Below are 24,492 nucleotides of genomic sequence, written 5' to 3'. Positions count from 1 at the left end.
GACCATTGTGCTGTGTTTCTGATAGAAGTCAGCTTAAAACTTGCCCCACTTCTTCTGCCAAGGGCCCTCTTCCTCCTCCGAAGGAGGAACTTAGTTTATTCTTTTTTTTTAATTTATGGTCACCATGCCCGTGGGAGAGTCAAGGTGATCGTGGGAGGCAGCATGATAACAGGAGGTAGGGCAACACTTGGAATCTGCTGGACTTGGGTACAAATCCAAGTTCTGTCCTTTATTGGGGAATAAGATTAGAATCCATTTAAATGAACATTACATCTCAGTGGGATTAAGTAAATGCTCCCATCTCTTTTCCTGCAGGCTGTGAACAAGATCTCAGCAAGGCCTTGGAGCTGGGCAAAGAGACTCAAGGGTCCAGAGTCTGGAAGGGTCCAGAGTTGGAAGAGGGGCAGGGGAAATTGTTTTCCAACTGGTTGAGAAGATGGGTCTGTCTGCAGGTGCAGCTGCTGGAGGGCTAGTCCCTCGGGCTGAGCCGCAGCCCCCACACTGCACGGGAGGAGACAGACTTAGAGCCAGCTTGGAGGCTGCTCCCCTGCCAGATAAAGATCTGTGACTGGCAGCTCCAGATCGACCGGCCTTCCTGATTCCTGTTCCAGGGCAAAGGTCACTCAGCCATTTGAATCGTCTTTTGTTTTTTCTTCCTCTCCAGCTTTGTTTACCTTATAAGGAAGGTCAACATTACCAAGTCGAAAGTGCCTGTTATCTTCCCCTCGGTTTCAACAAATAGTTCCCTGAGCCAGAACAGTCGGTGTGAAAGATGGCTGGGCATTCAATCTTGCTGGCCGCTGTCTCAGTCTTGTCCGCCTGTCAACAAAGTAAGTCTCGGGCCGCGTGTGTGCGTGTGTGGCAGAGGGAGGGAGGTCCAGATTTTGAGTTTCATACTTGCTGGTGCCCATGAGTGTGTGAGTGCCCGCTCCACTCTGGGTCATCAGCGCCTCCATCCCTGGGAACAGATTTGGAACATTCCAAGGATTAGTTCTCCCAAAGGGGACGTGGTAGGCTTTCTGAGCCCAGCGATTCTGCATTGTTTGTGGTTCCCACCGCCAGCCCAGTTCAAATGAGGGTAGAAGCGCACTAGCTATTAATGTGGAATGTGCCAAAGGAAACATTGTACCTGCTTGTAAACCGTGGCTGCCATTTCTTAAACACTGATCTTTTAATTAGTGTTTTCTTAAATAAACTGCCTATGGCAGGTACGATAATCAGGTCTAAAAAAATCTGCAGAAACACGAGCTTCAGGTTAAGTGACGCATCTAACTTTTAAAGCACCGTCCCACTAGGATTATTCGATATCTCGACTGCCTGGTTATGTAAAGGGCATTTGCTCCACAGGGGTCACATTTGCTCGGTTCTTATCATCTTATCCATGATCACCAACTTCACATGCTAAATGGGGAAAAAAGTCTGGGCACGGGTGAGCAAGACTCGGAACCAACCATGCATACTTCTTTATTTTTCCAAGTGCGCTCCTACCAGGAAGGGGGCAGAGCTGAGGACTGCTCAGGGTGCATGGGATAAAGTCCAGGCCCGCATGCACACTTCGTGTCTTGCCTAACCGGTCTGTTTTATGAGTTTATGAAACTGTTCTACCACAGGATACACATTTTGTGGTTGGATTCACAGTGTTTTCCGGAGTAGTGGAGTAGAGCAGGATTTTTATCGCCAACTAAAGCAACACTTAGGTCTCAAGTGCCCCTGTGCTGACCCCATGGTTCACATACCACTACACGTGAGCACTGCCGACCCCCGTGTGCCCTCATTCTGGTGCTGTGGGGAGCCCGGGAACAGGTCCACAGATGCCCCAGACAGAGCCTCTGTCAGCCTCACAGAGAGGTTTCTGTTTGCTGGTGGGTGCAGGGCTCTGCGAGAACTGTGGCCAGAGGTTAGGTGGGGGTGGGGAGAGGAGAGGAGACTGGGACAGTGGTGGCTGGTGGTGTTAGAAAGCAGAATTGAACTGGGTAAAATGTCAAGATCTTATTGGTTTATGGGGTGCCTGGGTGGCTCTGTTGGTTAAGCCTTCGAGTTCGGCTCAGGTCATGATCTTGAGGTCCGTGAGTTCGAGCCTCGCGTCGGGTGGGGTGCTGACAGCTCAGAGCCTGGAGCCTGCTTGGGATTCTGTGTCTCCTTCTTTCTCTGACCCTCCCTCCCTCACATTCTGTCTCTCTGTCTCTCTCTCTCAAAAATCAATGAAGATTAAAAAAAATTTTGAAGATCTTATTGGCTTTATTCAATGAGTCCTGAATCAGGCAGCATCCCATCTAGCAGGTAGAAAGGCGCTCTGGAGAGCTGTGCAAAGTGAAAGACTTTTACAGGCAGAAGGGGGCAGAACAGGAAGTTGCTAGTTTGTGATTATTTGTGGCAAAGGTCGTCTCCTTTTAGGGAATGGCAAGAGTCTGTCAGGCAGATTGCCTCTGTGGTGCTAACCACGTAATTCCAGATTGGCTGGTTTAAGATTCCACTTTTGGGAGAGGTTGAAACCGTAATTAAGTGAGGTGTTATGTCTAGGATTGGTGATGTTAGCATAGATGACTCCATTTTGAGCCTGTTGTCTCTTTTTTTAACAGTGATAGACAGGGAACATTTACTGGTTGGGTGGGGGAGAGAGAAAGGGAGAAGCAAAGAAAGAAAGAAAGAAAGAAAGAAACAAAGAAAGAAAGAAAAGACATAACTGTTTGGTTGGCATTAAGAACCAGAATTTGCTGCTTCTACAGAAGTCTGGTGTTTATGTAGAGAGGGGCCCGCATACCATGGTAGAAGCAGGTTGAGTTTTGAAGACAGACAATCCCACATCTGTCCAGTTCACACACTTAACAAGCTGGGTGCGCCTGGCCAGGATATTCTGTCCTTCAGTGTCCTCATCAAAGAAGGCTAAGCAGGGGTGCCTGGGTGGTTCAGTTAGTTGACTGTCTGACTTTGGCTCAGGTCATGGTCTCGTGGTTTGTGGGTTCAGGCCCCATGTTGGGCTTTGCACTGACAGCACAGAGTCTGCTTGGGATTCTGTGTCTCCCTCTCTCTCTGCCCCTCCCTTGCTAGTGCTTCCTCTCTCTAAACACACGCACACACACAAACAAACAAACATTAAAAAAAGGAGGGTCGGACAGGACACTGGGTGAGAAGTGCCCACCAGCATCCTTGGCCTGGGGTTGGCACTCAGCATGACTAGTCCCCATCATCGCTGCTTCCCCACAGAAGGAAGCTGCTGCTGGACTGAGAGGCAGCCACACGATGGGAAAGAAGGCTGGCTGCGGCTGGGGAAGGGTAGGTGGCATGGTGGGACAGGAAGGGTTCTCGATTCACTCTCCCTGGCATGCATGTGCCCCTCTGGAGAAAGTGAAGGACACAGGAAAGACAGGCCAAGCAAAGGGAGAGTATTCTCAAGTAGTTTTTTTTTTTTTTTTAAACGTTTATTTATTTTTGAGAGAGAGAGAGAGAGAGAGGGAGAGAGAAAGACAGAGCATGAGCAGGGGAGGGGCAGAGAGAGAGAGACACAGAATCTGAAGCAGCAGGCTCTGAGCTCCCTGCACAGAGCCAGACATGGGGTGTGAACTCATGAACCACGAGATCGTGACCTGAGCCAAAGTCAGATGCTTGACTGGCTGAGCCACCTAGGCACCCCTCAGGTATTTTTAAAGTGATGTTAGGAGGGGAAAGAAAATTGCACTCCAGAAAAGGTAAAAGAGCCTTTCTGCCCTCATCCCGTTATCCCCGCGGTAGCCATGGTCTCTCTAAGGCCCCTGACCTGAAAGAAGAGAGGGGCTTCTCCTCCTTGGGACTGTGTTGGCCCAACTGAATCCTTCTGCCTGCAGCTGTGGGTGGGCTGGTTGGGGAGCATCCAAACAGCTCTGCCCCCGACTGAAGCTCTTTCCTCACATTTGCTGCCTTTACAGACAGGTGCAACCAGGTGCTATGAATAGCCGTGAGGGAGACAGACCTTCCTAAGCTTTCGCGTAGTCACAGCTTCGTCTCGAAGCTCTGGGTTCTTGCACCATCGCCAATGTGTAAATCAAGGAGTGCACATCTTTCATGGTTCCCTTCTTACAGATGGAAGCAAGAAGCCTTACCGAGTGTTTTCTCCAAGGCTGTGGAACAACTTAGAAACAGTGGGAGCAGCGGGGTGCAGATCGGCAAGGGCCTGCAGATTTTCTCGGCTGCAGTCAGATCTCCTTTCTGGCTCCAGGCGGACCCTTGAGTTATTGGCCCCTCTGGATTTATGCTGCCTTGAGAGGATTTAGCCCGGGGTTGGAAACAGTGCCCAGTCCCACATTTTCGGTCTCTTCACTGTGCTCTCTCAGGGTTCAGGGATGCCACTGCAGTTTGAATGAGAGACTCTAGTCCTAAGTATTTACACCCTTTTAGACGTTCAGCTACAGCTTTTAGATCCTGAGCAACAGTTTACTCATAGCAGAGAGGAATTCAGGGGAAGGGAATAGTCCCGCTCTGTGAGGCCTTACTAACCCAGGCTCGCTATTTACTGACTTGTCAGAGGGGAGATCATATTGTTTCTCTGGAGGAAATGCATCGCACCTGATACTGTCACACAAGCTAAAAACTTGGTGTGGAAAAGGAAACTGGTATTGAAACATTAGCAAGTAGGAAAGGGACATGGAGGTATTAAAAGAAGTGAGACCAGAAGAGCGTTGGAGGGACCTGGAAAGGAACTGTGGCTGGAAGACATCATCCGGAGGGAACTAATAGGCCCCAGTGCTAATCATGGTGTAAAAGGAGGGCGAGAAGGACAGGAGGTGAGAATAACTGACCAAGGAGGAAGTGTGGGTCCAAAAGTGAATGAGGTTTATGGGATTGACCGTCAGATGTAAGTGACTCCAGCACAGGGTTGGATGATCTAACGCAACAGCTGTGGCCAATGAAGGACAACAAAGTCATGATCATTTTATAGTAGCGAAACTGAGTCACACAGGAAGCCATCATCCTCCAAAGTTTTCTTGTGACCCTCCCTCCTGGCTCTCATCATGTCCAGGCAGCCACTGATCCGTTTTAGGTCACTGCGGATTCATTTGCATTTTTGAGAATTTTATGTAAATGAAACTGTACAGTAATATTCTCTTCTGATCTTGCTGCTTTCATCCAACATAATTAGTGTGAAGTTCATCCATGTTGTTTCATGTATCAATAGTTAATTCTTTTTTTTTTTTAAGTTTATTCATTCATTTTGAGAGACAGAGTAGGTGAGTGGGGGAAGGGCAGAGAGAGGGAAAGAGAATCCCAAGCAGGCTCTGCACTGTCAGCCCAGAGACCTACGTGGGTCTCAAACTCATAAGCCGTGAGAGCATGACCTGAGCTGAAACCAAGAGTCAGACGCTTAACCGACTGAGCCACCCAGGTGCCCCAACAGTTCATTCCTTTTTACTGTCTTACAGTATTTCTCTTATATAGATATGGCATATATACCACAATTTGTTTATCCATTAGTTTGTTGATCAACATTTGTGTTAGGGTTCTCCAGAGAAGCAGAACCAATACAGCAGATGCACACACACAAACACACACACACACACACACACTCACTCACTCACTCACACAGAGGCATTTATTTTTAAAAATTGATTCGTGCCACTGCGGGGGCTGGAGGCTCTGAAATTTGCAGGGTGGGCTGGAAGGCTGGAAATTCCAGCAAGAGTTGTTGTTGCAGTATTGAGTCTCAAGGCAGTGTGGAGGCAGAATTCTTTTTTCTTTGGGTAATGTCCATCTGTTCCCTTCAGGCCTTCAACTGATTGGATTAGGCCCACCACATCAAGGAGTGGCTTTACTCAGAGTCTACTGATGTAAATGTTCATCATATTCCAAAAATATCTTCACAGAACCATCTAGATTGGTGTTTGACCAAGCAGCTGGGCACCATGGCCTAGGCTACTTGACACAAAATTAACCATCACAGAGTTGTTGCTAATTTTTGGCTATTATGAATAAAGATGCTATGAATATTTGTGTACAAGTCTTTGTATGGACATATAATTTAATTTTTCTTGGCGAAATCACTAGGAGTGGAGTGACTGGCTATACAATCTACGTATGTCTAAGTAGAAAATCCCTTCCAAATGGTTTCCCAAAGTGATTATCCCATTTTACATTCCTGCCAGAGTCTTTGAGAATTCTCTTTGCTCTTATAGCCTCACCTGTCTTTTTTAATTGATATGGTCTGTCTTTTGAATTTTAAACATCTTAATACGTATGCAGTGGTATCTAATTATGGTTTGAAGTTGTGTTTTTCTAATGAATAGTGATGTGCCACATTTTAATTGTTAATTCCTCTATACTTGCAGGTTATTTTGCTTTGCATGTAGGAAAGGCAAGATTAAAATACAAAGTTACAGCCCCAGCAGTCTCTGGGTCACCAGAGTTTGAGAGAATATTTCGTGCACAGTAAGTAATGCTTCCTCCACCCTTCAGTGGTCACATATAGACGATTCTGATCAGGGGAAAGATGTGCAGAGAAGATATCTCATTGTAACAAACCAGTCTTCACAGCCATGCCCCTTCTCATGATGCTCAAAGCTTGAAGTATTTAGTACATGGAGCCTTTATCCACCTATGTTATGAATTCAGAGGATGCATTTACAGAAAAGGCAGGGATCTTAAGAATGACTGGTATACACCTTTAAGGATGGCAGTTTGGTTAAAGAGCCCCTCCAGTACCCTTAGAATTCAATAGCCTCAAGCTGGATTAGCTATGACATCCATCTTCTATCTTAATTTTTCCTTTCTCCTTGAAACAGAGGAGGGTCATTATCATCCTCTGCCCATGAACCATTTCCTGAAATCCAAAGCGTGTAAGAATGAGAAAGCTTCCCATTTCATACATACTTGTAGTGATTTTGATCATCTTGTCTTTTCAGATCTCTACAGAATGTTCTGCAGCAGCCACACCATGAGTTTGGTTGCTGCAGATGCTAGGGCTCCCTTTTTATTTCATCCCCCAGATAAGTGCTTTTAGAAACATTGCACACGTCACCATTTATATATCATTCTATTCTTTTGTTAACACTGTGGGATTTTTCATCTCTGTCATGAGTGACGTGGGCCTATAATTTTCCTTTCTTATATGATGTTTGTCCCATTTTGATATCAAGATTATACTAGTCTCATGCAATGAGTTAGAGAATTATTCTCTCAGAGAATTTTAATAAGATTGGAAGAGTGTGTTCCTTCCAAGTTCTTAGAATTCGCCTATAAAATGATCTGAACCTGGTGTTTGCCTTGTGGAAAAATGTTAAACTATGGAATTTTATTTCTTTAATGATAAGTGGGTTATTCAGCTTTTTGTACATCTTGAATCACTCTGGGCAAGTCATGATCCTTGAGCTGACAGCATTGTTCTCTTGTCCATCTCTTTGCTTCAACAAGGGTTGCACAGACTACTCTCTAGGCTTGAGCATTGGGATGAATACCACTGTTGGTAGAAGAGAGAGTTTTTTGTTTTTTAATTTTTTTTAACGTTTATTTATTTTTGAGACAGAGAGAGACAGAGCATGAACAGGGGAGGGGCAGAGAGAGAGGGAGACACAGAATCCGAAACAGGCTCTAGGCTCTGAGCTGTCAGCACAGAGCCCGACGCGGGGCTCGAACCCACGGACCGTAAGATCATGACCTGAGCCGAAGTCAGACGCCCAACCGACCGAGCCACCCAGGCGCCCCAGAAGAGATAGTTTTAAGAGATGCGTAGACATAGATTTTTTTCAACAAAATTTTATTGTGGTAAGAACATGTAACATGAGCTATATACCTTCTTAAAAAATTTAAATGTATAAAACATTGCTGTTACTAGAGATACAGTGTTTTTTTTTTTAATTTTTTTTTCAACGTTTATTTATTTTTGGGACAGAGAGAGACAGAGCATGAATGGGGGAGGGGCAGAGAGAGAGGGAGACACAGAATCGGAAACAGGCTCCAGGCTCTGAGCCATCAGCCCAGAGCCTGACGCGGGGCTCGAACTCACGGACCGCGAGATCGTGACCTGGCTGAAGTCGGACGCTTAACCGACTGCGCCACCCAGGCGCCCCATCTTTGGAGAAGTGTCTATTCATGTCTGCCCATTTCTTCATGGATTTTTGTCTTTTGGGTGTTGAGTTTAATAAGTTCTTTATAGGTTTTGGATAGTAACCCTTTATCTGATATGTCATTTACAAATATCTTCTCCCATTCCATTGGTTTGCCTTTTAGTTTTGTTGATTGTTTCCTGTGCAGAGGTTTTTTTTTTTGTTTTGTTTTTTGTTTTTGTTTTTTTTTTAATCTTGATGAGCTCCCAATAGTTCATTTTTCCTTTTGTTTCTTTTGCCTCTGGAGACACGTCAAGTAAGAAGCTGCTGTGGCCAAGGTCTAAAAGGTTGTTGCCTGTTTTCTCCTCTAGGATTTTGATGGCTTCTTTTCATCCATTTTGAGTTTATTTTTGTGTATGGTGTAAGAAAGTGGTCTGGGTTCATTCTTCTGCAGGTCACTGTTCAGTTTCCCCAACACCATTTGCTGAAGAGACTGTCATTTTTCCACTGGATATTCTTTCCTGCTTTGTCAAAGATTAGTTGGCCATATGTTTGTGGGCAGATTTCTGGGTTCTCTGTTCCGTTCTATTGATCTATGTGTCTGTTTTTGTGCCAGTACCATACTGTCTTGATGATGACAGCTTTGTATTACAGCTTGAAGTCTGGGATTGTGATGCCTCCAACTTTGGTTTACTTTTTCAGGATTTCTTTGGCTATTTGGGGTCTTTTCTGGTTCCATATAAATTTTAGGATTATTTTTTCTAGCTCTGTGAAGAATGCTGGTGTTATTTTGATAGGGATTGCATTGAATATGTAGATTGCTTTGGGTAGTGTTGACATTTTAATAATAGTTGTTCTTTCAATCCACGAGCATGGAATGCTTTCCTATTTTGTGTGTGTGTGTGTCTTCTTCAATTTCTTTCATAAGCTTTCTCTGCTTTTCAGTATATAGATTTTTCACCTCTTTGGTTAGGTTTATTCCTAGGTATTTTATAGTTTTTGGTGCAATTGAAAATGAGATCAATTCCTTGATTTCTCTTTCTGCTGCTTCATTATTGGTGTATAGAAAGGCAACTGATTTCTGTACATTGGTTTTATATCCTGCGACTTTGCTGAACTCATATATCAGTTCTAGCAGTTTTTTGGTGGAGTCTTGGGTTTTCCACATACAGTATCATGTCATCTGGGAAGAGTGAAAGTTTGACTTCCTCCTTGCCAACTTGGATGCCTTTTATTTCTTTGTGTTGTCTGATTGGTTACTGATCTTTTAAAAAAGTTTCAGATATCAATTTCAATTTCTAATAATTAATTTTTATTCTTTCATTGTTCTTTAGTTGTTGCTGCTGCTATTAAATCATCCCTTTTTTGTTTTATGGAAGCAATTTATTCTCTTATATCAGAGGACTTTAATAATAATATATATTTTTTAATGTTTATTTATTTTTGAGAGAGCAGAGACAGAATGCAAATGGGTTAGGGGCAGAGAGAGAGGGAGACACAGAATCTGAAGCAGACCCCAGGCTCTGACCTGTCAGCACAGAGCCCGACACGGGGCTCGAACTCATGAGCGCCTCAATAATAATATTTTTTTAAATTCCATGTATCGGTTCTGCTTTTTCTTTTTCTTTTTGAAAAAAATTTTTTGGGGTACCTGGGTGGCTCAGTCGGTGAAGCGTCCGACTTTGGTTCAGATCGTGATCTAACGGTTTGTGGGTTCAGGCTCTGCTTCAGGCTCTGTGCTGACAGCTCAGTCTGGAGCCTGCTTCGGAATCTGTGTCTCCCTCTCTCTCTCTCTCTGCCCCTCCCCTACTCACAGTCTGTCCCTCCCTCTCAAAAATGAATAAATGTTAAAAAAAAAGTTAAAAAAATTTTTTTAATGTTTATTTATTTTTGAGAGGGAGAGAGAGAGAGACAGAGCATGAGTGGGGAAGGAGCAGAAAGAGAGAGGGAGACATAGAATCTGAAGTAGGCTCCATGGTCTGATGTGGGACTCAAACCCAGGAACTGCAATATCATGACCTGAGTCGAAGTCAGATGCTCAACCAACTGAGCCACCCAGGTGCCCCCATCATTTCTGTTTTTTTCTAAGTTCCTTCTTATTTGTCTATTTTGTCCTTTGCATTTCAATTTTATTTATTATTTGCCTATTTAATATTTACTGAGCACCTCTATATATCTGGCATTGTGTGATATATCCAATAGCTTGGGATGTATCAATGAAAAAATTGGATAAAGATCCTTGTCTGTTGAAGTTTACCTCATAGCTAGAAAAGACAGAAAATAAACCATAAGCAGGTAATATTATAAGAAAATAATATATTACGCAAGAGGTGGTAAGTGTTAAGAAAGAAAAGAAAAAGGAAAACACAGAGGGGTGGGTTGCTGGGAGGTGAGTCGGGGGTAGGTTGCTGCTTAGGGTGGTCGGTGTAGACCCCACTAAGGTAGCACTTGAGCAACAGCTTACACAGCAGGTAAGGGGGTTAGCCACATGAACACGCAGAGAAAACATTCTTTTTTTTTTTTTTTAATTTTTCTTAACGTTTATTTATTTTTGAGACAGAGAGAGACAGAGCATGAACAAGGGAGGAGCAGAGAGAGAGGGAGACACAGAATCTGAAACAGGCTCCAGGCTCTGAGCTGTCAGCACAGAGCCCGACGCGGGCCTCGAACTCACGGACTGCGAGATCATGACCTGAGCCGAAGTCGGACGCCCAACCGACCAAGGCATCCAGGCGCCCTGCAGAGAAAACATACTTGAGGCAGAAGGAATGACCAGTGCGAAGACCCTAAGTGGAAATGTGCCTGGTGGGTTAGCAAGGAAGTTAGTGTGGTTGAGAGAAGGAGCTGACAGGCAGTGGTAGGAGGGAAAGTCAGAAAGGTAGTAGATGGACCACGTAGGGCCCTAAAGGCCATTGAAAGGCCTTTGGCTTTTCTCGGAGTGAAATGGAAAGTCATTATAAAGTTTTGAGCAGAGGAGTAACATGATTTTATATTTTATTTTATTTTTAAAGTTTTTATTTATTTATTTTGAGAGAGAGAGAGAGAGAGAATGAGCAGAGGAGGGGCAGAGAGAGGGGGACAGAGGATCCAAAGCAGGCTCTATGCTGACATCCGAGAGCCCGATGCAGGGCTCGAGCTCATGAACCACGAGATCATGACCTGAGTCGAAGTCAGGCACTTAATTGACTAAGCCACCCAGGCACCCATGATCTTATACTTTAAAAGGATCACTTGGTCTGCTTTGCTGAGAACAGTCTCTATGAAGGCATTGGTAGAAGCAGAAAATTCAGTTAGGAAGCTAACTTGAACCAGGCATGTAGCAGTAGAGATGGTGAGAAATGGTCAGATTCTGGATACGTTTTGAGGGTAGAGCCAAGGGAATTTCCTGACATAATAAATATGGCATGTGAGAAGCATCAAGAATGACCTTGGAGGGGCGCCTGGGTGGCGCAGTCGGTTAAGCGTCCGACTTCAGCCAGGTCACGATCTCGCGGTCTGTGAGTTCGAGCCCCGCGTCGGGCTCTGGGCTGATGGCTCAGAGCCTGGAGCCTGTTTCCGATTCTGTGTCTCCCTCTCTCTCTGCCCCTCCCCCGTTCATGCTCTGTCTCTCTCTGTCCCAAAAATAAATAAACGTTGAAAAAAAAAAAATTAAAAAAAAAAAAAAAAAAAAAAGAATGACCTTGGATTTTTGTTCTGAGCATCCTGGGAGAGATGAGAGAGACAACAGAGTGACAAGGCAGTGGGAGGAGCAGTTTTGGGGGGAAGACCAGGAGGTTCCTTTTGACATGTTGTGTCTGAGATGTGACTTATGCTACAGCTAAGGAGAGACTGTAAGCATTGTCATTGACTAAGCTACTCAGATCGTTTGTTCTTGCATCATAAACTGCCTCGTACATTGTTTACACATCTAAGTGGAGAGAAGCAGGGACGTGGGTATAAAAATCTGCATTTCAGCATAGAGATTGGAACCGGAAGTATAAATTCAAGAGTTATTGGCCATTGGCACACGAAGATGATTTACAGCCATGAGATTGGAAGAATTTTTTTTTTTAATTTTTTTAGAAGAAATCTTAAGGGAGTGGGTGTAGACAAAGGAGAAGGGAGAGAAGAGGAGCAAGGACTGAACCAGCCTTAGAGGTCAAGAAGACAAGGGTCCAGCAAAGAGATCTGAGCAAAGGAGACCTTAGAAGCTTTACTCAAATATCAAGTGATCCTCAGTTGGCTATCTGTGCAAATTTAGTAAAGAGCATCAGAAAATGATGGGACTCTGTGTGCATGGGTGGGGCTCAGTAGAGTGGGCAGCTCACTAAAGGGTGATTGATCGGCAGCAGCTTCCTTTTGTAGAGTCCCCAAAGTCAGTATCTGTAGGTTATCTTTCTGGGACCATTTGGTTTCTCTAGGGAAAACCCGTAAGCCCCCTGTGGGGGCAGGCAAGGATGGGATGAGGGAGGAGGATGGGTAAATAGGTCTCACTTCTAGAAACCTGAAAGTGTGGTGGGTGAACGAAGGAAGGTTCTCCCACTATGTAGTATGTAGGTTCGCGTGGCTTTCAGTACAAGATTTTACCCTCACCCCCCCCTCCCCCCACCATTGTTCCTAGACCCCACGAGATTCTCTGGTTCTGGTTCTCTAGACGATAGACCTCCCATCTCCTGTGATGGGGTAGTAGGGGTGGGGATCAGAGGTGGAGGGGAGCTAAAGCACTCCTGATTATAGTCCGTCCACCAGTTCTTCTGTTTTAGCTCGGACTCACGGGTACCTGGTGCCCCCAGTTCCTGAGTGTCCTGGGTTCTGGGATAAGCGGTGTATTAGTCTTCCTTGGACCTTCCTTGTGCAGGTGCTTAGGCTTCATCTGTCTGTGCTCTGTCAGCTCAGCTGCTGTTCCCTTGAGTGCCGTCCTTATTCAGAAATTGACTAACGTCTCTCTTCCACTGTTGTGTCTACTCCCATTCTCTTTGTTCTTGACTTTGTATCTATTTTTTTTTCCTTTCCTGGCATTTTAGTGAGGTTTCAGGAGGGAGAAGAAATAAACATGGGTTCAATCTGTCACATTTAGCAGGGAGTATGTATTCTCAACACCTCCGGACAATCCATTCTCCTGTTCGACAGAGGGAGGGTCTCATGCTCAGAGCCTTCAGCAATCAACAGCATCTAATGAGAACTTGGCAAATTTTGTTCTCATGGGATTTATTTTTATACTTATTCTTTATTTCGAAAGTGATATTCTTTTTCTACTCATAAAATTGCATTTTCCCTAATTTAAGGGAAAAAATAGTTGATTTATAGAAAGATAGTAAGTGGTATACGGAGATGTTAAAATGTTGACAGTGATGTATGAATGCTTGAAGTTAGGGAGACACTGTTCTATTTATAAAAATCATCACAGGAGGAAATTCCACATTTTCCCACTTTGTCTTCTGTCGTCTGAGAACATTCTGTTGGGGAGTGTTGGGCTTCCAGCACTCTAAATCCTCGGGCCGCTTCTGGTTCTGTTTGTTCTTACACTTTCCACAAATTTGATTTCCTTCAAGTTATTGCTTTCTCCCTTCTCTTCTATCGCTGGACACCATTTCCAAATATTTCTCTTAAATGTCTGTTTATCAAAAAGTATACAAACCGAATTTCCTTGTTAGAAGTGTTTTGTTTGTTCTGTTTGATTAATCGTGGCAGAATGAAGAGGGGTTAAAAAATAATAGCCAATAATTGGGGCAGAGGGAGTGAATTTGGAGTCATAAAATACCTTCAAGAGCACAGTAGTAACTGTCCTAGGTTTCTCTGAAGAGTGAGTGGGGATGGGCCTACTCACTTCCGTGAATTTCTTCTTATGTTCCATAGCACCAGCCCAAGTTCTTGCCTTAGGTTCTAAGGTTTAGGTAAATCAGGTCAAACCAGATTAAATTCATTGCTAGTAAAGCCATTTTGATTTTATCTGAGGTAGTTAGGACAGGATCCCCCGGGATAACCAGGTCATTCCAAAGCCTATTTGGCTATAGGGTAGGCTTCCTCGAGCTCTGCAAATCCCTAAGAGAAAATGTACTTTCTTTTCTGGCTCTTCTGGACCAAAGCATTGAGTCCTTCAGCGTCCTTTGAACATCTTATGACCTTGGCTATACCAGAAATGCTGTCTTTTCCTCTACTCTTTTTTCCTGCTGCTTTTCCCTAAGTATGGCCAAGAAGCCTGGTGTTAGGGCTAATCCTGTCCCTAAGTGGGACCTGACGTCTTATAACAATCACTTCCAGGTCCCTCTCACCACCCCACAAGTACCTATTTCCTGTCTCAGCATCACCTCAGGTTGGATATTCATTCACCAAGCAGAGATGATGATTCTGGAGCCCAGTTTACCCATGTTACCAGTCCCAGGTAACTTGAGAGTTAGAGTCCCCCATCCACTCCCGCTTTCCTTCCTACCGTGAGGGCCTTAGAGACGACTTTTTCTAGAGTTTTGCAGTCTTTTGCCAGAATACACTTTTAAACTTGTGAACAAAGCAACTATAGTTTCAACAAGGGCCAGTCCTTCTTGTTATTGCTAAGCTTAGAAAATTCTATCTGGTCTAATTTGAGTACCTTGATCCCTTTAGATTGAAGGCTTTTATAAATCTCAAAAGTAGATCCAAGTACTACCTTGATCTTGTGGCAATTTAAGTACATTCCCTCTGATTCTATTCTCACCAGAAGAGACGAATAGCTGCTAATGACCCCACTCTTTTTCATACAGTTGGGGATCATTATCTTCATTATCTTTCATCTTCTATATTTTGAGGCTAGGTAGTAATAATTCTTCAGCTTCTTCCCCCAAATTATGAAAAAATTTTGGTTGTTCTCTTTAGACTAAAATTTTTCATGTTATTTCTAAACCTGAAGCCTAGAAGTATATGCAGTGTCCCAACGATGGTTTCATTAGTGCTGGGGAAGATAGAAGGAAATCCTCTCACTTAGTTCTCTTAATGCATCCTTATTTGCTTAATATTGAACTACTCATTTACTGTTCCAGAATTAGCCTGCCACAAGTAAACCCAATCATCCTGAATCTGAGTACTCTTCAGAAACATTTCCCTCCTCTTACTCTACTATAGCTGTAAATTTTGTTGCTGTTGTTATTGTTGCTTTTCCACTTACTTTTTATAGTCATTTCAAATTCAAATCCTGAAAATTTGAAATTAAAACTAGTGGCCCTAACTTATGTCTAAAAACTTTGGAGAAAGGAAAATTCACACAAAAAATTTTTCAGGTATTCTGTAACACTGGGATTATAGTAATGCGAGTCACCTACTTTTGTAATAGGTTAGTACAACAACAAATAAGTCAAATAAAAAACAGTAAACACATCTCCATTTTTCTTACACGTGCACCCATCTTAGATATTAGCTGAATGCATAAGATGTATTTATCCACTGAATTAGAAAGGGCTAGGGGTCCCCAAGGCCAGAGAATGACTCTAAATGATGAGTTCTTCATCCTTCTCCACAAACTGCCTGTATTCGTCAGTTTGGGCTGCTGTAACAAAATAACACAGACTGGGTGGCTTAAACAACACACATTTGTTTTCTCACACTTCTGGAGGCTGGGCGATCATGACCTTGATCTAAGATCAAGGTTCCCGCTGCTTGGATTTCTGCTGAGAGCTCTCTTCTCTGGGCTCACAGATGGCTGCCTTCTTGCTGTGTCCTCACTTGTCCTTTCCTTGGTGTGTGCATGCAAGCACAGAGAAGGGGCTGGGCAGAGTGAGTCTGGTGGGTGTCAAGAGCTCTCTGGTGTCTCTTCTTATAAGGACACCAATCCCATTCATTAGATCAGGGTCCCCCACTTCTGACCTCATTCTAGCCTTAATTACTTCCTTACTCCACATACAGCCACGCTGGAGATTAGACCTTCATCACATGAATTTTGAGGGACACAAACATTCATGCCACCACCAAATAGCTCTGCACACAAGCTGGGTGAGCCTCCGGAAGCGGGGGGATGAGGAGCGGCAGGAATTTGGATGAGCTGCAAGCCTCACTCCCTCATCGGTTCATCCCTTTGCTTATCAGCGGCACCACTGAAGTGGTGGTTAGAGTCTTGCCCTCCTGCTATTCGTGGCAAATGTCCTCTGGTGTTCCCGCACAAGGGTTGCTTGACAAGGAGCAATTTAGATAGTTACGAATCTATATAGAAAGATTAACTTCAGCACCTTTCATCCCCGAGCCTTTTCTGAGCATATTAACCTGTTGCTCTGACCCTCGGCCAGTGTAATAATTGAAAAGACTTTGCAGGGTCAAAAGGCAGCAGACCGGGGCTGGGTCATCTGTTAATAGTGCGAGCTGCTCGTGGCGGTGTGCAGCCCGCTGCTTCAGAATGAGTCACCCAAACAGAAGGAGAAAGAAAAATGAGCAAACAAAAACTTGAAAGAGAAGAAGCTCCTACGAAGTCTCCTTTAAGTTGCCTCGTCTGTTTTTATTTTTTGAAAGATGTCGTACCATTAGAAACGTACTATAGCTAATTAGGTTTTTCCCTTCAGCGCATGGTTCAGATTTTCTATGAACAAGATTGCTATACGCTGTGTCCTGTTGTGCGTTTAAATCTAATAGCAGAGATATTCACAAGTGTTTTAGGTCAGAGGTCTCCCAGATGACATGTACATGCTGAGGGCGAACTAAGTCATCCGCTGTGAGCATGAGGAAATTTTGGAGCTTCTATTTATATTTGCTCTTAGAGTCTCATTCTTGAATTTCTGTTTTGTGTGGGTTTTATAGTGTATGTGATATATTTTTCCAGCTGATTGTGTTTGCTGTGCTAAATAGATCAACCCCATAATCCCAGTGGTTTAACACAAGGGAAGTTTGTGTTCTGTCCACGAAGTGTCCTATGTGGGTGCTCCTGGTTGAGTGGCCTTCCCCATGGTCATTGAGAGGCCTACGCTCTGTCCATCTAAGGGGTCTGTCCCCATCCACGTCCTGAGAGTTCTGTCCACTCAACCAGGTGTGGGGGAAGGGATCTGGGCGCACCAGCTTCTTAATCATTTGGCTCAGAAGTGACACATTTCGCCTTCTCTTTCCATTGGCAAGAGATAGCCCCACCCAAATCCAGGAAGGCCCGGCAGCTGCCGTATGGCACCAACTTCACATCATCTTTGTTGTAAAGCAGGCCATTTCTGTTTTTTGTGGGGTTATGCAACCATGAGCACTATACAATCAAAAACATTTGTAGACTAGCATTTTAGGAACTGCTAGATTTGGCTGTCGGGCCAACGTTTGATTCTTCTTTCCAAAATGAGCTGAATTCAGCGGCACACTTAATGACCAAGACAGGGTCCAATGGCACTTAGTTTGGTACTGCCCTCGCTACTGCCAGCCCTCGGGTCCAAGTGGGACCCCGCGGTGGCCACATGTCCTGAGCTCCGGGATCCCTTGGAGCTGGGGATGATCCATGAGGGGTTCCAGCAGCTTGAACTATTCGATCTCCATAGGCTCCTTCAGGTCATTCTTCATGGTGACTAGATCTTTTCAGTTTGCCTGGGGCTTTCTTGGTTTTAGCACTCAAAGTTCTGTGTCCCAGGGAACCCTCAGTTCTAGGCAGACCACTACAGTTTATCTGGGACTATCTTGGTTATAAAGTTCAAAGTCCCACGTTCTCAAAATCTGCTCAATCTAGGGCAAACTAAGATGATTCGTCCCCCTACTGTCTTTCTAGCTGCCTTTTTCTGTTATTGCCCCTGAGTAGAATTCGAGGCACATGGTGACACCTGTCTATAACAATAATAACAATTCTCCCTAATAATTTTTTGGGAAATTTAGATGTCAAAAGAGCACAGGACTACTGAGCAAAGAGGGGTCTAACCAGGGAATGAGTAGATAGACTCGTTTCCCTCAGTGTGGACATGCAGGAAAGGGGACAGTCTATCAGTGGTCACAATCAGCTTATACCCTCTCTTCCCACATAAAGGGAAATGGACACAGCTGCTGCCAGCTCTTTCCTGTCCCATTTGGAGATTTTCCCTGAGGATCTCCTATAGAAAGAGGACAGAATATATCTGCCTTCATGTCCAGAAGAGACCAGAAATTATTCTCATTTTGGTCTTCTTGTCACTGTAACTGTGAGTAGTCACTGATAGGATTGTCAAGAACAGATTTTCAGAGGTTGGTCCCCTTGAGTTAAACAATGTTTGTGGACAACTCACTGTGAACGGCTATCTTGGGACATATCCAGGCGTGAACCATTTAACTGAGGTGGCAGAAAGACACGGTCACATGCTGGAGGAGGGTGGAAGAGGTCATAATGAGCAAGTAGAATGGGATGCAAGGTATTTCAAGGCCAAGTAATACCTGGTCTTCTCAGCAGGCAGCTGCAGAGAAGACCATCCGCAAATAGCAGGGCCCCAGGGCTAGCCATCGGAGAATTATTTTCAATCTGTTAGATGCTATTAAGAAATGAACAAAGCCTCATTTCAGAGGGCCTAGGGCTTAAGGCAGGCCATCAAACGAGGAGCCAGGGGAAAAGTAGAATGAGCACAACTAAGACCTGAGGTCAGGGCAAGACCAACAGTGACGAACTGCTTATAGGGGACAAAGGGACTCTTTTTGGGTGCTGAGCTGCCCAGGCTCTGCCCTCAGGGAGCATAAGTGCAGTTAACATTTACACCTGTGCCTGAATCTCAATGGCTTCTAATCACCCCTGCTCACTTAGGACCTCAGCACCCCTCCCCCTATCTTCTGGGATACTCCCTTCTCCCATCTTCTGGGTTACTTCCGGGAGCCCCAAGGGGATGTGCACAGGGACGCAGCCCCTGCTGGTAGGCACTTTAAGGGAGGGATTGTGCCACTGTCCTGCTAGAGTCTTACCCCGAATCCTGTGGATGCAAGCCCCATTAGCTTTCAGAGCTAAGTGTTTTGGGGACCCAGCCCTCAAGTGGAAGTCTTAAAAAGTTGGAGTGCTCTAGGTCCTCTGGGAGAAGCTAGGAGTTGAGGACTCCCACCTGGTGATACAGTGCTGTGCTGGGGTTTATGGTGAGAGCGTGTCTCCCTCTTTCCTACCTATTTCAGTGTGGGTATTTTCTCCTTGCCTGCACTGAAGGAGTCACAGTTGGTTTCGGGATTTCTTTCAGAGGGAATTGCTCTGTGTGTGGCTGTGCGATCAGCGTATCCGTGGGAGGAGGGAAGTTCAGGAGCCACCTATGTCGCCCTCTTGGTAGCAAAAGCAAAACAAAACAATTTTTTTTTTTAATTTGGGGGAAAAAAAAAAAGAGCCACTCATGGTGACCTCGGATAGAAGATGCAGATCTTCAAGAACGGGTATCAACTATTTCTAGGTCAATTGCCTCATAACCTTAAATCCTCAAGCTTTAAGGAACACTGTGGTATCATTTCTAATTCTGTCTAATTATGCTGCTTCCATCAGGATCAACTCAAGACCTCATTACGAATTACATTAAAGCTCTTTCTGGTTGTGATATTGTCAGCCAGGAGCACAGTCAACCTAACTAAGATCACTTGGGGGCGTAGCATGGGAGGCATGAATATAATTCATCTCCTTTCCCTTTGCTAGGTGCAGATGAATTATAGTTCCCAGAGAACTATTCCTTTTCGCTTAAAATAGTATCAAAATTTCCATCCACCTCTTCTATGAATAGAGGCAATTTGAATTGATGTTGGGACGGAACTTGGAATCTGGCGATGACATAGTCCGTTTGATTCTCTGCAAGGCATCAGTCAGCTTGTGCTCTCAGGTCTTAGTTTGTTCCTCTGTAAAATGGGAGTGAAAAATACTTACTCATAGATTTCAGGAGATTTTATAGGAATTATTTAAAACCATTTTTTAACTGCTGATTAACTCAATCGAAAGGCAATGAATGTGTAGGAATTTTGGGAAGAAATTTGGTTTACATAAGTTGTGTTATTTTCTGGGTTCTGTAGATAGGATACAGAATGAATTTTAGCCTTAGAATCAGGACCATCTCAAGGTCTGTCTTTTGGAAAAGAGGTATAATTCATTCCTACTACTGGTGGTTTACCTGTAGGAGAGTGATTCTTGGCCCTGATCTAAGATTTCAACAATGTTTGAGTCTTACCTTGGAAGATTCATTTTACATGAAAAGACATGTATGTAATTCTTACATATTTTTATATAAGAAGAGATTAGACATTTACCTTCAGATGGAAGCTTAATGCTTTGGTGTTTAGTTTTCTCATAATGTAACCCATGTCTTTATTTTTTCCTGCAGACAAAACTGTGTGGAGTTTTACCCCATATTTCTGATTACATTGTGGATGGCTGGATGGTATTTCAATCAAGGTAATTTTAGAATACAGCCAACTCTGATCTAATGATGACTGTGGTTCTTAGAACCATTAAGGAACAGACATGTAACCATACATCTTCTGATCCTAGAAATTGTTTTAAACAAAATAAGCCATGTCTATGTGCATCAGAGAGCACTTGTTCTAAAAATAAGTTAATTTTGGGGGTGCCTGGGTGCCTCAGTCAGTTAAGCGCCCGACTTCAGCTCCGATCATGATATCGCAGTTCGTGGGTTTGAGCCCCGCGTCGGGCTCTGTGTTGACAGGTCAGAGCCTGGAGCCTGCTTCAGATTCTGTGTCTCCCTCTCTCTGTGCCCCTTCCCCGCTCACACTATGTCTCTCTTTCTCTCTCAAAAATAAACATTAAAAAAAATTAAAAAAAATAAAGATAAATTAATTTTGGCTTCATTTCAATTTAATTCAGTAATTAAAAAAAAAAAAACAACTTGAAACAAACTGTATGCTGGGCACTCCCAGATGAAAATGACATGAGTTTGTCTTCAAATCTGATTCCTTAATTCTAGTTTATCTGCGACAATTCACCCTAATCATTATAGCTATTATTTATTGAGCACTTACTATGTGCCAGAAACTGTTTTAAATTTAAAAAAAATAATGTATTTTTATTTTATTTTTTGAGAGAGAGAGTGGGGAGGGGCAGAAGGAGAGGTAGAGAGAGAAAATCTTAGCAGGCTCCATGCCCAGTGTGGAGCCTGATGCGGGGCTTGATCTCACGACCCTGAAATCAGGACATGAGCCGAAATCAAGAGTCAGATGCTTAACCGACTGAGCTATTCAGGTGCCCCTGTTTTAAATTTTTATACATATCCTACTTTATAGATGAGGAAACTGAATCACAGATAATTTGTCCAACTTAACATTTATCAATGTAGGAGAAAACTGGATTTCAAGTACAGGCAGGGTCTATAGGTATTCCGATAACCCATGTACCTTTTCTTAAGTTCACAAGGATGTCGTGCTCCTGTATGTAGCAACTCTACAGACATCTACTTTCTGTTTGGCTGCAGATATCCCTGGAGAGCTGAAGGCTTAACCCAAACTCTGCCTGTTTCTTTAATGGGGTCAAGTATCACCAGCTACCTTAGTTGGAGAAACCCAATCTCTTTTGCTTTCTCGTTGCCTCATTTGGATCTGACAGTTGATTGCTAAGATTTCCCATAAACCCAAATCCAGTTGCTTTCAGAGGCAACCCCATCACTGTCTTCTTGTACTTTTTACTGTCAACTGAGGAACTTCAGATAAAATGTCCTCTAGAGGAAGACTTCTTAACTTTATCCCAACTCCCATTTTTTCCCCCAAGGGCATGAATGAAGGGGTTGTTCCTTGTCAGGTAAGACTGCATTAACAACTAATAGGAAAAGTGCCTTTGGTAATGGGACTCAGTCTCTGCTATTTGACCCTTTGGATTTCACTGTAATGGGCTGAATGAGGCCTCCTGTCAGACAAGGGTTTTCCGTCGTAATTTTCTTTTCCTTCTCTCTCATGAAGAGTTGCCTATTAATTGCCCTGAATAGTCCTCATTGGCTTTGTGCGAGTTAAGTCATTAGATGGGGAGGTTAACTGTAGCTCACTCAGGATCTCTCCACTTCCTCCCTCTCATGCCGGGTGGCCCTACCCCCGCTCTTCTCAGCTCTTTGCTCAGCCTTCTCCTTCTCACCCGCAGGCCCCACGCACATGTCCTCCCTTCAGGGAGGCCTTCCCTGACCCCTTTCTAAAGGTGGCCCCGCTGTCCTCCCCTCCACCTCCCCCCCACGGTCCCATCCATCTCACTTCATTTCCTTCTCGATGCTTTCAAGTCTGTGATGTTCTTCTCATTTTTCTCATGGTTGTCTGTCTTTGCTGGTAAACTCTATAAAGGTAGGAAGCTTGTATCCATTTCACTGCTCACCCTGATCCTTAGAATAATACCTGGTATAGAGTAGAAACTAAAGAAAATGTTTGTGACCTAATAAAATAAGGAATTTCGTTTTATCCAGGATATCAGAGCCTCACAGATAGACTCCAAGTGTGCAAGAGGGCCCTGGCTATTTGCATCCGTTGGGTGCTGAGGAAGAGAGAGAGGGTCCCTGACTGTATGGACTGTATGGTGTTTTCTGTTAGACCAGATGGCAGATCATGCCGCACTTTACGTTTCTTTTAGGTAAAATTTGTATACTGTATGGTGAAATGCACAAATCATACATGTACCATTCAATGAGTTTTAACGAGTGTATACCCCTCAAGATGCAGGACATGACCACCCAGAAAGTTTTCGTATGCCCCTCCTCGTCAGGTGCTCTCAGAAGCAGACGCTGTTCTGGTCTTTTTCATCACAGTGTAGTTTTGCCCATTCTAGAACTTTACATAGCTGGAATCATACAGGGTGACCTCTTGTGCAGTGCTTCATTCACTCAGCAAAATGTTGAGACTCACCATGTTGTTGCAAGTATCTGTGTCTTTTCATTGCTGAGTGGTATTCTGTAGTATGATTATCTCCATTTGGCTATCCATTCTACTGGTGGTAGGTTTCTGGGCTCTTTCCAAATTTAGGCTCTTATGAATAAAGCTGCAATAAACCTTCTGTACAAGTCTTTTTATGGAAAAGTGCTTTCATTCTTTTGGGTAAATACATAGGGATGGAATTGCTGGGTGAAAAGTATATTTAGCTTCATAAGTAACTACCAGACCTTGTCCCAAAGTGGCTGTACTCCCACCAAGGGTGTATGAGGATTCCAACATCACCGACGTTTTGTTGGTGTGTTTAAATTTTAGCCATCCTAGTGGGTATGTGGTGGTGTCATCTAATAGGGTTTTTTTGGTTTTGTTTTTAATTTTTTTAATATTTATTTATTTTTGAGAGAGATAGAGCATGAGCAGGGGAGGGGCAGAGAGAGAGGGAGACACAGAATCCGAAGCAGGCTCCAGGCTCTGTGCTGTCAGCACACAGCCTGACGCGGGGCTCAAACTCCCGAACCATGAAATCATGATCTGAGCCGAAGTCAGACGCTTAACTGACAGAGCCACCCAGGTGCCCCTCTAATTGTGGTTTTAAGATGCAGCTTGCTGATATTGAATGATGTTGAATACTGAAACAACTCTCATGTGCTTATTGGTACATTTGTTTATTATCTTCCTGTATGAATTGTCCATTCAAATATTTTGCCCATTAAAAAAAATTAATTTCTTTTCTTTTCATGATTGAATTGCCAGAGTTTTTCCCTCAGTTTTCCCTCAGTTTTCATATTGCACTTTGAGACCCTGCCATCATATCCTGTATCTTCTCTATTTTTTCTCTATAGTTTTTGCTACCTGTCTGGGTCTTGTGTACATATATGCCCGTCACCAGTATTTCTGGGGATATTCAGAAGCAGCTAAAAAAAGGTAAGGAGAACGTAAGGATTGGGTGTTCAGGCAAAAGTGGCAGGATGGAGTCTGAATTAGCTTCCCGCTCCTGGGAATAGTAGTAGCCCTGAGGGTTGTGTTTGCAAATGTCATCTGCGTTGCCCGGGGCCATTCTCTCCAGGCCCCGCCCTACTGGTGCGAGGCAGGAACATCAAGTATAAACTGTGCCCTGAACGGGCACTTCTGGCGGCCACACTTTAAATCCTTGCAAAAATTGTGCGCTATCTCCAAAAAGTTGCAAAGGAAATAATTCGTCCCGGTCTTGATAATCCTTTGAATGTTCAAAGGAGCCAATTAATCTCTGTGCCTAGGCATCCCCCTTGAATTCATGTGATGAATCAAAATTTTCAAACGGCAAAGACATGGAAGTCCTGGGCGGTGTCCACGTGGAGCTGCCTGCTTCAGGACGCCTCCCTTCATCCCTGCAGCTGCTGATCACCTCTCTGCCTCACGTCCACCCTGCAGGATCACCGGGTTCCGGCTGAGTCTGGCGATTCTGGCCTTGCTGACAGTCCTGGGCACCCTGGGGATTGCAAACAGCTTTCTGGATGAATACATGGACCTCAATGTCGCCAAGAAACTGAGACGCTTCTAACGTCCCCCCCTCCCTTTGCCCAAATGCTAGCAGAAGCTGTTTCCACCCTGAAGGTTATATGGAGTCAATCAATTTTTAAAAACAAAAGTCTTTCTTTTGTTTTTCTTGAAATGGCTTTGTAGGACCATACCTGTTAGAGAATACGTTCCTGTTTAAGAAGTGAAGTCTGCTCGGACGGGATGTATCCATATCCTCAGTGCAAGTGCGTAGAGC

General features: G+C 44.0%; 1 protein-coding gene across 1 annotated transcript; it reads left to right on the top strand.

Annotated features, from left to right (window-relative positions):
* Positions 1-675: 675 nt before the first annotated feature.
* MGST2 (microsomal glutathione S-transferase 2) lies at positions 676-24,443 on the top strand. Its single transcript, XM_025921979.2, has 5 exons — positions 676-830; positions 6,297-6,396; positions 20,207-20,277; positions 23,582-23,663; positions 24,150-24,443. Exons 1-5 carry the CDS (start codon positions 773-775, stop codon positions 24,277-24,279), a joined length of 441 nt encoding a protein of 146 aa, XP_025777764.1. The 5' UTR covers positions 676-772; the 3' UTR covers positions 24,280-24,443.
* The last annotated feature ends 49 nt before the right edge of the window (positions 24,444-24,492 follow it).

This window comes from Puma concolor, chromosome B1 (assembly GCF_028749965.1).
Source record: "Puma concolor isolate L17-30 chromosome B1, mPumCon1.1.hap2, whole genome shotgun sequence".
Lineage (NCBI taxonomy): Eukaryota > Metazoa > Chordata > Mammalia > Carnivora > Felidae > Puma > Puma concolor.
This window is presented reverse-complemented; position numbering and strand designations above follow the sequence as displayed.

Excerpts from the sequence above, each read along its gene's own strand:
- MGST2 (XM_025921979.2), top strand. The coding sequence starts at position 773 with ATGGCTGGGCATTCAATCTTGCTGGCCGCTGTCTCAGTCTTGTCCGCC. Across the intron at positions 6,397-20,206 it reads GAGAGAATATTTCGTGCACA|ACAAAACTGTGTGGAGTTTT; the intron begins GTAAGTAATGCT and ends TTTTTCCTGCAG. Across the intron at positions 20,278-23,581 it reads TGGATGGTATTTCAATCAAG|TTTTTGCTACCTGTCTGGGT; the intron begins GTAATTTTAGAA and ends TTTTCTCTATAG.